We start from the raw sequence: 13,554 nt of genomic DNA on the forward strand, positions 1-13,554 counted from the left end.
TGGCACCCCGCTTACTTGATATTGAACATTTCAGTGGTAACAACAGAATCTAAAGGGGAAATATTCCAGACAAAATAAATTAATTAAGATCTTAATCATCATAATTGTCTACGTGTTATTTGTTTCATACCTGCTGTGTCTCCCTCTTTTTCTCAGCCTTTCTGTCTCACATTGAGCTCATATAGAGTTGCTGCTAATCACAAGTTTTTTTTTGGTATAATTTTGTTTTTTTCCGTCTTGTACTACAATTCACTTTTTTTTGCTGCCAAATTAAGCTTTGTTATGTGTGCCATAGCCTCTCTGATTGTACAATAGATGGATTCAGATTTTTGCTGCTGGAGCTCAATAAATCATTCTTCAGGTTCATTTTTGTCTGATGCAGTTTAATGCCATAAACCCAGTATGGTGGTGTCGTGGTAATGTCACTGAGGTGGTAACCCAGATCCTCATGCTTTGCAGGAGCAAGCTCATATCCCACCTGGGCAGCTGATGGAATGTAACTTTTTAATTAATACATAAATCTGGAACTGAAAGCTAATCTCAGTAATTGTGATCTTGGAACTATTGTCAATCATCGTGAAAGCCTAAGTGGTTCACTAAGAAAGAAATCTGCCATTCCTACCTTGTCCGAACTACATGTGACTCTAGATTCACAGCAGTGTGGATGCCTCTATTTTTGAATTGGCCTAGGAAGCCACACAAGGGCATTGAGGGATGAACAATAAATGTTGGTCTTGTCAATGACACCCACATCCTATGAAAGAATAAAGGAAAAACAATTCTGTCTCTGCTTGATCAGTATGGGTAGTAGAGCAGCTTTTCTTGTCATCCCCTCAACCTTAGGAAGTGGCTTATGTGTAACTGTGTACCTCCATTACAGCAGTTAAGTGTCAACATTTAATCTTTTGTCCTAACTTCTGACTGACTCAGCTGTGATTAGAATAATTTTACCAGTCTAATACTTTGGGTATTTACTTGCTTTTTGGGGCATCTTCAAATAGGTGCCATCTAAAAAAGTGTCCAATGAGCAGAGTGGTTGTATTGTGCACAGTGTTGCAAAACTGGAGCTCTGAACAGGTCTAAGCCAACTACACTCTCCTGGCAAGGTTGGAAAATCATGTTGGGCCTATTGGTGTCATAAAGGCAACATGCTACCCTGATTCTGAGTGACCAACCCATGATGTTCTACCAGTCATAGGTTGTGGAGGAAATCCAGGAAACAGAAAAAGGAAGTTTTAAAAAGATGGAACTTTCTTCTCAAAATGGTCCAGCGGTGAACCCTGTAACTTTGTATTTCTTTCGATTTTTAACGCTGTAACTTTGTGCCTACGAAGCCACCATCTCTGTAAGAGGTCCAAACCAAATGGACAGTTAAATCAATTTTTTTTGTTTGTTGATGTTATGGTAGTTAATCTGTTTTAAGCTTTTGAGTTGAGCCAAAATATTGTTCAGTATCAGAAACTGACTTATTTCCCTGTTCTCTCTCAACAGCTACTGACAGTCAGATTAAAGACAAGCTGAACAAGAATGAGGGAATCTTTGGCTCAAAAATGGCACTGTTTGCTGCAATTGGAGCAGGCTGCATCATCTTTATCCTCATCATCATCTTCCTCGTGGTCCTCTTGATAAAGTTCCGAAAGCGACATAGGAAGAGTTCCCAGCAGAGATCAGCAGTCCTTTCCCTGAACACGCTGGCAAGCCCAAAGTGTAGTGGAAATAGTGGCTCGGAGCCCAGTGACATCATAATCCCGCTGAGGACTAATGATAACAATTATTGTCCTCACTATGAAAAAGTCAGCGGTGACTATGGCCATCCAGTGTATATTGTTCAGGAGATGCCTCCACAGAGCCCTGCAAACATCTACTACAAAGTTTGATAGCCAGGAAAATGTGAGAGAATTCCGAGTGTCATCTGGCCTTTTTCATAATATCTGAATCTTCTCCTGACGTGTACAGACTCCCTATATACAAAGTGTCTTTGGGAGAGTATGGATAAAACTGTGACTGTGGCCAGCAAGAAAGATTTCAGTATTAAGTTCAGCAAGCTAATGTTTTAAGAGAAAAAAAAGAGAAAAAAAGAAAAAAAAGAAAATTGGAAGATGACTTTTTCTTTGCAACCAAGGAGGCTGAAGAATTCTCGTTTGTGATGGGCTCAGATCTGTTCACAGCCTTTTCTTTCTTTTCCGCAAAGCCATTCCCTCAGTAAAAGGCTTGAAAGAGGGAGGAGCTCAAAAAAAATTCCACCCTCTTCTATCTTCCATTTTCCAAATGCAAGAAAGATTTGAAAAGTAGTGAGAAGATGAAAGCCTCTAACATTTAAGTTGAGAGGAGAAGCCACAGTTGAATTGCAAAACTAGGGCTGTCTCCAAACAGACAATTAAAAAGACTGAGGATCATGAAGCAGTTGGCTCTCTGTAGCACAGAGATCTTGAAGCTGCTTCAAAACTTTATGAACTCCAACTGCTCAGGGGATGAGACTTACAACGCAAAAACTCAGATTGGGTTGGGTCAGGGGGAAGGACATTTCACATTTACTTTCCTTGTTCATTTCAACTACGCTCCCTCTTACTCATTTCCCAATCCTTGATTGAAAGATATTTTTTTGTTGTAATGTGATCTTTGTAAATTATAAACATACTCAACAGTCTATCCTTAGTTTATGTATAAATCCAGCCTCCACCTCACCCCCAGCTCCTTTTGAAAATATTTTGACAAGAATTATAACCAAGGTTAGTGAAATAATGCTCAGATAGTCTGTGGTAATCAGGGTGCAATTGATTACTAGTTGATCTTTTTAAGATTAGTCTAGTTAATGTGCAGCCTTTGATTTATACCTTATTGGGGATTATGGGCTTGCCTGGTGAGGTATGCAAGAAATGATTGTCTTATGGCAGTACAGTAAATGTTAACAATGGCCAACTAGCCCAGCTTGGTCTTTCAGTCCAGGATAATACAAAAGAAAAGCAAATATAAGATTTGTCTTCCTGTTTCAAATAGTATAAATCAGAGAGATGGGGGCAAATTTGAGGGGGAAGAAAGTTTTTCATTTCTCCCAATGTCGTAGCAGGGCCATAAGGCTATACTTGGGGATGAGATCCAGATGTACTTACAGACTATCCTGAAAGGAGTGAAGTTCTGATACTAAAACTGCTGACAGAGGTTATAATGGGCAGGCATTGACCTTACAGACTAGTTTGAACGTGTGTCCTTCATTGCCTTCAGAGCTTGTAGATAGATGGGGGTTTAAAATATTTAAAACAATATAAAATGCCTTCAACTCATGGGGTGGGGGAAATGTTATCAGTCATGGTTTTATGCAAGATTCATCCTGAATGGGAGTTCTTTCCTTAGTTTTAGTCAAATAGATTTGAGTTTTGATGGTGTACACCTACCAGCAAGGCCTTGATCAGCCCTGGTGATTTCCTGCAGCACCGGTGAAGGTTGCTAATAATTCTCAGCTTATTCACTGAAAGACCTTTTGGTGCACCACTGTTGAATAACTCAATGGGCTGTTCGATTTCACACTTTGAAATTGATTTATTCTTCCTTCTATTCCCCTATCAATTGAGGGAACTTAATGTCATACCGCAAAAAAATAAATAAAATATCAACTTGTCCATCAAACAGCTCTCTCTGTTGCAACCATTGTGGTCTCTCTCTCTCTCTCTCTCTCTCTCTCTCTCTCCCTCTCGGTTTAGCAATATTATATCTTCTATATTGTTTCCTTTTATTCCTGCTAAGTTTCAAATATCCCTATGCCATGCAGTTGCTGCACCCTGCATCTAACTCTGATTGATTCAAGACCCATTTTGCAACATTTTATATTTCGATTAATTGTTTGGAAACTACATAGTAGAACCTAGTTCCTATCTGTTTACCCTTACTTTTAAAATTGATATACTCTTTTAAAAGTGTAACTTGGTGTTAACCTAAATACTACTCCTTTTATTTGTCACAGCACTGTTCTCATTCTTTTCAATCTGGGCCCTTATGCCTAAGTTTCACAGTAATAAAAGAATATTGTATCCAGAAGACTTTTCAATGTATTGATGAAAACACAAGTCTTTTGCTATGTAGTGATTTCAGTTTAATTGATTCCCTTCAGCTCTCGGTCTTTTAGTCTGCTTTTCAAAGTACCTGTTGCAGGAACGTGGTGCTGAGATACATGTTGCTGGTGAGGTTGAGTTGATTGCACCTATATTGATGGTTTGAATTCATGCTGACCTCCTAGTTGCATGTGTCCTGTATTCTATCCAGTGATGCTCTTGCCTCAATCCATTGCCAGCAAATGTCTAATGTGGCATATATAATCAGGGAGAATGTTGACCAATATCACCCATCTAAAACATGCCACTGTACCCCTTTCAGATGCTGACATTCCAGTATTGAATTTTTAACATTTGCTCCTTTCATTTCAATCTCTAAAACGTGTAGTTTTAATCTTTTGACATGCTTGTTTGTTTGAGAAATTTGGCAGTATCCAAGAGCACGAATGCATAATAACAAAATAATATTAAAGCTTTAGGAAAATTGAACAAACAGAATCAATGAAATGAACAAAATTGTCAGTACAACAGTAATAGGACTTCCAGTCAAGATATTAAAATCTGAAAGGCATTAAACATGACAAGAGTGGAAGAAGAAGCTTTATGGATTCCAAAGCATCAGCCAAAGGCCAAAAATCCTCCTTTGCTGTTCTTCCCTTTTTCTGGAGATACATAGCAGGTTAACACATGCTGTGAACGAGACTGAAGAATATGGCCACAGAATTTATCTCAATATAGTGAGGAGATTGACGAGCATTGTTGACTGGAAGAGCATTTCAGTTAGTATACTTGACAAAGCATTCCAAATAAATATCTCCTCTAAAATAAACTGCGCTGAAGTGACAAATTCAACACTTTTTGTGTAATATAACCGAAAATGATAAAAAAATACTCAGCAGGTCTGGCAGCATTGGTTGAGACAGAAACGGCGTTGGACTTGTGATCTTTCATGGCAACTGGTGAAAAGATATCAGTCAGAAATGTCACATTCTGCTTCTCTTCACAGATGCTACCTAACCTGTTGAGCACTTCCATCATTTTCTGTTTTTGTTTCAATTTTCCAACATTGACAGTATATTGCTTTTGTTATCTCCATTATTGTAGTGGGCTAAAATTAGTCTGCGAATCTCAGTCGTGGAAGCCTGAGAAAAATGAGTCAATTTCAAAAGTCTTTAGAATGTGCAAGAAAAATAAGAATTATTCCTAAAAACAGTTATATGCGCACTTCAGTCATATTTAATTTATGGAGCTAATGTCTGAGTTGGGTTTTGAAATGTAGCCAGAATGCAGGCTCTGGAATGGATAATATCTGTTCTCTGAATCAATTTCAGATAAAAGCTTGTTTTGAAATCTTGATTACTAACAGGTTTGAAACAATTTCCACATCGCTCTGCTTCCCATTCTGCTGCGATTATATGCTGATAGGTTCATTTGTTTCAAGACTGGTGATGTGTTTGATTGGCTGGGTGACAAAATTTTAGTGGATCATTAAAAAAGTAATGAAACATGCCTTCTTTGCAAACAGAACCAGTGTATCATTGTACATGTGAAGGGCCTGCTGCATGTATATAAGTATACAAATGACATGGCCATAAACAACCAGACAAAGATACTATCTAAAGAAATGTGTATCTGGGTGCGCACAGATATGACCTGCATAAGTATGTGCAGATGTACACTGTAGATGCACAAAGAAATATGTCCCATAGATAAATATACAGTTACACATTATGGCATGCAAATAGATAAAAGTAACAAGTTATAAAGAGGAAGTAAGGATGCTATGGAGGGATACAGATTAATTTAGTTGAAAAAAAATCTAGTAAGTGAAATGTAGTGTTGGAAAATGTGAAATTGTCATCTTGATTGGAAGAATTAAAAAAAGTATATAACATAAATGGTGAGTCTGCAGATGTCTGAGATGCAGAGGAATTTTCAAAAGGTTTGTTTGCAAGCTCAACAAATAATGAGGAGAGTTAACAGAATGTTATTGTTTAATGTGAGGGAAATTGGATACAAAAGAAACATTATACTTCAGTCATATAGCGCATTTGTGAGGCCACATCAGGAATACAGGGTCCAGTATTGCTCTCCCTATTTAAAGAAAGATGTGAATGTGTTGGAAAGCTTTCGGAGAAGGTTTACTGGATTAATACCTGGAGTAGGTAGATTTTCTTATGAGCTAAGGTTCTGCAGGCTAGGGTTGTATCTGCAGGAACTTAGAAGATTAAGAGGTGACTTGTTTGAAATATTAAGATACTGAGAGTTCTTGACATGGTGGATGTAGAAAGGGTGTTTCCTTCCTGTGAACTAGCAGCCATTGTTTGAAATTCCAAAGGTAGCTGATTAAAAATCAGAAATGAAGTATTTCTTTTTCTCAGAGGGTCATGAGTCTTTGGAATTCTCTTCCTCAAAAGGCATTGAAAGCAGAGTCTTTGAATATTTTAAAGTATAGATAATAGTTCCTTGGTGAGCAAGAGCTGAAATTCTAAAAGCGCTCAATAGGGTAAGCACAGGAAGAATGTGCCTGGTGGTTTGGGTGTCCAGAGTCAAGTTTCAGTCTGATGATATGAAGTAGGCCAATTTCAGTTGAGACGAAGAAAAATTTTTTCATCCAGAGAGTAGTAAGCCTGTATTGAATGGCTTCAAGAAGGACATAGATACAGTTCTTAGGGCTAAAAGGATCAAGGGATATGAGGTGAAAGCAGGAAAAAATTCAGGAGTGGAATGATCACACACACACTCACACTCACACACTCACACTCACACTCACACTCACACTCACACACACACACACAGAAATGTTTGTAATACATGCTGGTGGATTAGTGTGGTTTCTGCATCATTAGAGCATACTCTGAAATTTGCCCTCTGTCCTCAACTACTCTCAACTCCTGGTCAAGAGTCAAAAGTACATAGGTAGAATTTTCAACTTAGGCAGGATGTAAAAGAGGTAGGAGATCAGTCACATTGTGATATATTCTGTCCAATTTTCCTTTCTTTTGAAGATTTGCCACTGCCTATTTTATGGCAAGGTAACTGATAACTGTCTTTACAAAATAAAACACTTAAACACACTGACTTAGGTGTTAACACTTAATTATTTTAGTGCAAGCCTAGTTTATCTACTGGTACTAACATGTGACCAATTTTATAATTTTGATCGATCTTAGTAAAATAACCACCCCACACCCCAGGAATCCTGGTTAGATCTCCACTTGCAGGCTGTGTAAGTAAGGGATAACTCCATGCAACTTAACAATCATTCATTCAACTACCACTGTTTTTCCATTCTCCATCCTGGGTGGACATCACATTAGCATTGTTGAATTAGGAATTCACTGCAAGAGCAGATGATTTTGTGCTATAATTTGTTTTTACTGGAGTTGACCCTGAAAGCAACTGTATGGTACACCAACTCCAATTGCAGATGCTGTTAATTTTCATTTTAATATGGGCATAAGGGAGGGTTAAAGATTCCTGGTTACTCCTTTAACTATTACAGCTTCTCCTACAAATGCAACTGCATTGTTCCTCCAATGTACTTACCTTTGCTCTGATATGGTCACTCTGTTAAAATGAAAAGTAACTGTACCACCTTCTACTCTGACTCATCCACTCCAAGATTTGAAGGAATATAAATTCAAGCTTTTCTGCTTTTTTTCTTCATTCTCTAATTGTCAAGCTCTTAAAATACAAGTTTAATATCATTATAACCTTATTTTGTCATCTTATTTAACTGTTCCAACTTTCTTGGTATCTTAAATATGGGCGTTGGATATTCTTCTAGGTTTTCCACACAAACGAGCATTTAGATATGGTCATCCGTAGCAGTAACTAAAGAGGACAGAGAGCAGAAGCCCTTAGGTGCTCTTGTGTTTCTTTGTGCTCGGCATTGTTAAGGCAGGATTAGTAGAGCCTAAATGCTGTCAACAATCAGTGCACTAAAGTTAATTTGTTAAGACAGACCATGGGATGGAGCATTCTTGTGATGCTTCCTCCCACTGACCAACGTCATTGTGGTGTCTTTTTAAATTAGTCAGGAATCATAAGGCCTCATGATCTGCTCCTAAAGGGCAAGACTCAGTGCAGAATCAACTGCATGTTTAAATAAATCTTGCCATCAGACAGCAACAATCATGGTGACAGTGCATGTAGGACATCCAACAATGCTGTGAAAGGATGCAAGAAAAGAACAAAATCTCTAAAAGAGCTAAACCCACTACTCTTGGGTTTTCCTTTTCCTTCAGTCTTCTCTTTTTTTTTGTCCCCATGCATTATCTCTGGTTACAGTACCAACAACTTTAGCTCAAGTATATGTTCTTCACCCATGAATGTTAATCAACAAATTGAATTTGCTAAGTGTTGCAACAGAAATTTTGATGAAGAATCACTTGATAGTGATCTAGACTGGGAATTGCAGCTATTTTATTTCTAGCATGAGATCAGCTATTGTAACACAGACTGGGAATTTAATCTCAATGTTTTTCACATTGTGTTGTACATTTACCTATTACCCATTAAGAAAGTGACTTTGTTCTAAATGTATTTAGAATTTCCTCCTGCATTTCTGGGGCTTCCTTCTGTTTGCTTTACCCCACAAGCCTCACACCATAGAAAGATACATCTGAGTTATCAACTTTAATTCATGACAACATCAGTACATAACTATGGGAAACAGGGAAGAGAAGTCTAAATATTTTACAGCATTTTAGACCTGTTGATGACATGCTGAAGTTCATAGTTCAGGTCGACATCAAGATTCAAGAGAATGAAAGACAATCAAGTGAATTTGAATTTGGTGATTAAGTGAAAGTTTGCTTCTGTATATTGAAGCACAAGACTGAATGAAATGGACATGTTCATAATATATACAGTAATAGGGAAGAGAAATTTGGTGAAGATTTTCTGAGGCTAGTGATTTGGAAGGTTCCAGTTAGGCCAATGTATGAGCATAGTGATTTTGGTACACTTTGTTGAAATCTTTCTAGATATAGCTCCATTTTGGTAATGTTGTGGGACGTTAAAAAACCTTTTGTTGTTATTCAATCATTACCTGAAGAGCTGACTAGTTGCCATTCTTGATACTAGCCCCAACCATCAACACAAACTGAAATCTAATCCTTGTCAAAAAATGAAATCTATTTTATGTAAAATAGCATTCCTGCCAATGTAATTCAAAATCAGCTTTAAATGTCTTGTTGCTTTGGGTAATGAGAAGACAACAGCCCACACCATTATCCAAACTCCTTAATTTATCCCAACCCATATTTTACACTTATATTACACCTTCAAACACCTTGATCAAATGTCATACTCTAACTCATATTGGGTATCTCATCTATATATATATATATATATATATATATTTCTGTAACACATTCCAGCGTATTGGGTATACAGCATATAAAGTGCCTGACTCTCTTTATTAAATTCCAATTTGTACTTCATTTTCCTCTATTTTCTGTTTGCCTCAGAGGTTATTCCACATGGGTATTTTATTTAAGATTGTTTAGTTTCTATTTGAATGTGATTGTCTTCTTGGGTCATTTAGAGGTGATGAGCATCATGTTGTTGAAATTAGCCACCCTTTCTTTTATTGATTTCTAGTTTGTTTTACTTGTCAAGCCACACATAACCAAGTGTCTATACTCAAAGTTACACAGCACCTGAGTAATTAAATGAATGGACTGCTCATGTAATCCTCCAAAGACTTTGAGTTTCAGGCTTCTGTCATGAATCATGTTATTTATGTTAACTTTGTTGGAACTGGTGCACAGGATGGGCTTTCTTGAGAGCTACATACTCTCAGTTCTGGTACTATCCTTGTGAAGTTATTTTCTGCAATTTCTCCAATGCTTCACTATCCTCTTCTTGGAGAGAGACCAAAACTAAACAATGTGGTTGAAACAAGATTCTATATAAACTTAACAGTACTTTCTGCTTTTGTATTCTGTTACTCTAAGAATGAATGAGCCATTTTGATTGCACGCTTTTTGACATTTTCATAGAAAAACATCATACAGCCTATCTTGCCTGGAAGTACTAGCTAATTATATTTACTTGTCTCTTCCTTTTCCTTTTTCAATTTTTTAAAATCAACTGCTTTTGAAATTTGTTTTTGAATTTAACTTCAGCATACTTTTAGACCATACAGGTCAAGCAGTCTGTTTGACTAGCTGTGACCACCTGAAACATTCTCTTCCTTCATCACCAAAGCACGGCACAGCAGTGTGTGTCATTTCCAAGGTGCAGCCCAACAGCTCTGGCAGCTACTTCCCAACAGGAGGTTCACCACCTAAAACTCAAAGTTAACAGGTGCATTGAAACACCCCCACCTCCAAATTTCCCTCTCAGTAATAGACTGTCCTGATTTGAACATATATTGTTATTCTTTCATCGTTGTTGATCAAACTGCTGGATCTCTCTATTTCATTGTAAATTGTAAAAGTACCTTCACTACACAGACCACAGTGGCTGAGGAAAATGACTTCCTGCCATTTTTATAAGGGCAATTAAGTATGGGCATTGCCAGCAGCATCTACACCCCATTATTGAACAAATAAAAACATAATTTAAAAATTCCAAATCATAGTCACCTACTGCATTCAAACAAAAATGACTTGCATTCCCTTAAGTTCTTTTCCAATTATCTTAGAACTGATTGTGTAGACTCCCTTCAGAACTTGTTGCTCCCCTACCTCATTTAACTCCAAATGTTCCAAGGAATAAGTGGATTTTTTATTCCTCTTACTGAGATAAGCCATTTCACTCTTCACCATGTTAAATGTATATCCATCAATTCTGCAAACTTGTTTAAGTACTCCTGCATTTTGGCACAGTTCCCCATAGTGTTTGCTACACCAGCCAATTTGCAAAGTTTGGCTTCACACCTTGCATAGTGCAATTCACTCCTGCCACTCCCACGTAATGTTTCTGCATTACATTGACCTGCAGAGTCTCTTTACACTTAGCTGTGACATTTACTTTTAGAAAATATGGTCTTTAGACAAAGTCAATGAATCTATATCAATGTAGAATACTAAGAAGCATTGATGCAGTTGATGTGAATGCAGTGGGTTGAATCACTGTATGATAATTTTTAAAATTAAATGTAAGGGAGTTATTGTGTAGCAAAATTGTGAGTTACAAAAGCAAATCTTCCTGAACACATTTTCACTCTCACAATGTGTATAAATTACAGGAATTCTTGTCAATACTGTTTGAGTCAGAATATAGAAAGTTACATACAGAGAAAGATACATGCATATGTGAATCAGTGGTAATGTTGCAATGATCTAGTCATTGTTGTAGAAAACATCAAGCACCAATTTCCTATCAAACCGCCTCACTTAACCCTGCTCTAAGTCTAAACCTTGCCACTTTTATCTTTTAAATATTAATAAAATATTGCAGTGAAATTTGACTGACAATATATTTTTTCATTGTATCCACAAGACTTTAGAAATAATGCATAGAAAAACAAAATTTCAAAACCAATTTTCTGTTTTTTTATACATGTATGGACTTACTTGGATTAACAAATCTTTTATATTGGTTAGCCCATATGACGATTGGTGGCAGTGTCTCATTTGGTAGCTCTTGACACACTGAATCATAAGGTTAAGTATCCAAGTAACATTGTAGGAACTGTTCTTGTGGATCAGTTTTTTAAAGAGCCTATTCCATGCACTATTTGAAGAAGAGCAGAGTGCTTTTCTGATATATTGACAACTAAGATTCCCTTAATCAACACCACTTAAAATAGATTCATTCGTTGTTGATCTTTTTGTTCTTTGCAGGATTTACTGTGCGGAGTAATGACTGTGCGTACAGTCATGTAACCACATTTCAATCTAATTCATTTGTATGTGAAGCACTTTGAGACATTTCTGGGATGTGATAAGGTGTTATATATATTCAAGAGTTTGACTTTTTATTTCCTACATGCTTTCAAGTGAAACCTTTTGATGCTGTGTTCTACTTTGCATATTGCTTATGTACTTTTGCAAAACTTAGTTTCCTCCAAAAGGCCATTTTTATTTCTCTTTTATCAAATCCCTCTATGTGAAATTTGTCTAAATTATGTACATTGGATAGGTCCTGTTGCCATGCATGCTTGTAATATCATGAAGCTGCTGTCTTTGCTATGATCCCAGGAGTTTACAGCAGATTTTGTTCCTCATCCAAGTGGCCAATATCAACAATGAGTGACAGCAAATTATTTGACTGTGGAAGACCTCGCTACTAAACACACATTGTTCTGCACTAAAACTCCCAGGACATTCAACTGCTTTCTCAAGAATAAACTTATCCATTTTTTTGGAACTCACAGGACACTGTGATGAGAGAAAAATAATGTATTTTGCCTTATTGCTCTGTAGCTGATAACATTTATCCAATTGTTGATCTATACTCAATCCACCACTAAATAACTCCAACAGTGTGTACCATATTCCAGATATAGATGCAAGTGAACTGCTGTGGAGCATTCCTGTGGTTTGTGTTTGAGTGTTGATTTAATTATTAAATGGATTATTTGATAAAGAATTTCTGGTTGGATAGTTTATTTGGCAATGATGTAATCCCAGTCCAAGACATGACATAGATTAGATTCACATTTGATGGATTCCTCCTATGAAGTCGAGTACTTTCACATACCATGTACGATTTACCCTCTTGTGAACTTTATGTACTGAATATCATTTAATCTCCTGAAGGCACTGAAACTTTATTCCGGTCATTGAAGGTAAATTTGAAAATACCTCAGCATATCTCTTAAACAAGTAGAGGATATTAGATTAAATTGCCTTTCTTCCTTAGCAAAGCATTTCAATAGTACCAGCAGTTTAGTGGCCATAATGTTCCACACAGCTTTTGATCATTTCTGTTTGTACTTATCTTTGTATGAATCACAATATCAGAACGTTAAACAAACACATATGGTAATTTTATGGTCTTGTTGAGGTCTTTATTCCAGGTCAGGCTGGTCTTCTACATTTTCAGTAATCCTTTGAGGGTTAGAGATAATTTATGCCATGATCCAATATAATTCTATTTAAGAATGCTTAATTTTCTCAAAGATAGCCCAAAAATTTTTAAAAACCCACGTTGTACTCATCATGGTGCTGTTTGATGGAACAGTAAAAGGGAGCTTTACTTGCCATCAAACTCACTATATAGAGAACAGATAATGCTTGAGATATATATAGAATTGGTTCTGGAAGCAAAACAGCTGCTGATGTAATTAGTTTAATTATTATTGCGGGATTCTGTGCAATTTTTCTGTTGATGTAGGATTTCATAAAATATTAATAATATTGATTGATCTGTAGGATGCAGCTGGCTATGTCTCATCATTATTCCCTTTGTTGCAAATAAGAAGCTGTGCTGGAGTTAAGGTTTTAGCTGGGCCATCAGTAAGCAGATTAGTCAAAACTGGCCAGAAAATGTAATCACATTGGACAGAGAGGGGGAAAACTAATATGCCAAGAATAATATTGCAAGA

General features: G+C 36.8%; 1 protein-coding gene across 6 annotated transcripts in view; it reads left to right on the forward strand.

Annotated features, from left to right (window-relative positions):
• The window catches only part of efnb1 (ephrin-B1), a 210,056-nt gene extending 197,460 nt beyond the window's left edge, over positions 1 to 12,596 (forward strand). For all 6 annotated transcript variants that reach the window (XM_048544214.2, XM_048544217.2, XM_048544215.2 and 3 more), the window contains one exon: positions 1,492 to 12,596. In XM_048544214.2, coding sequence (XP_048400171.1) covers positions 1,492 to 1,877 — 386 coding nt within the window. In that variant the 3' untranslated portion in view covers positions 1,878 to 12,596. The remainder of the gene's footprint in view (positions 1 to 1,491) is intronic.
• The last annotated feature ends 958 nt before the right edge of the window (positions 12,597 to 13,554 follow it).

Source organism: Stegostoma tigrinum, chromosome 15 (assembly GCF_030684315.1).
Source record: "Stegostoma tigrinum isolate sSteTig4 chromosome 15, sSteTig4.hap1, whole genome shotgun sequence".
NCBI lineage: Eukaryota > Metazoa > Chordata > Chondrichthyes > Orectolobiformes > Stegostomatidae > Stegostoma > Stegostoma tigrinum.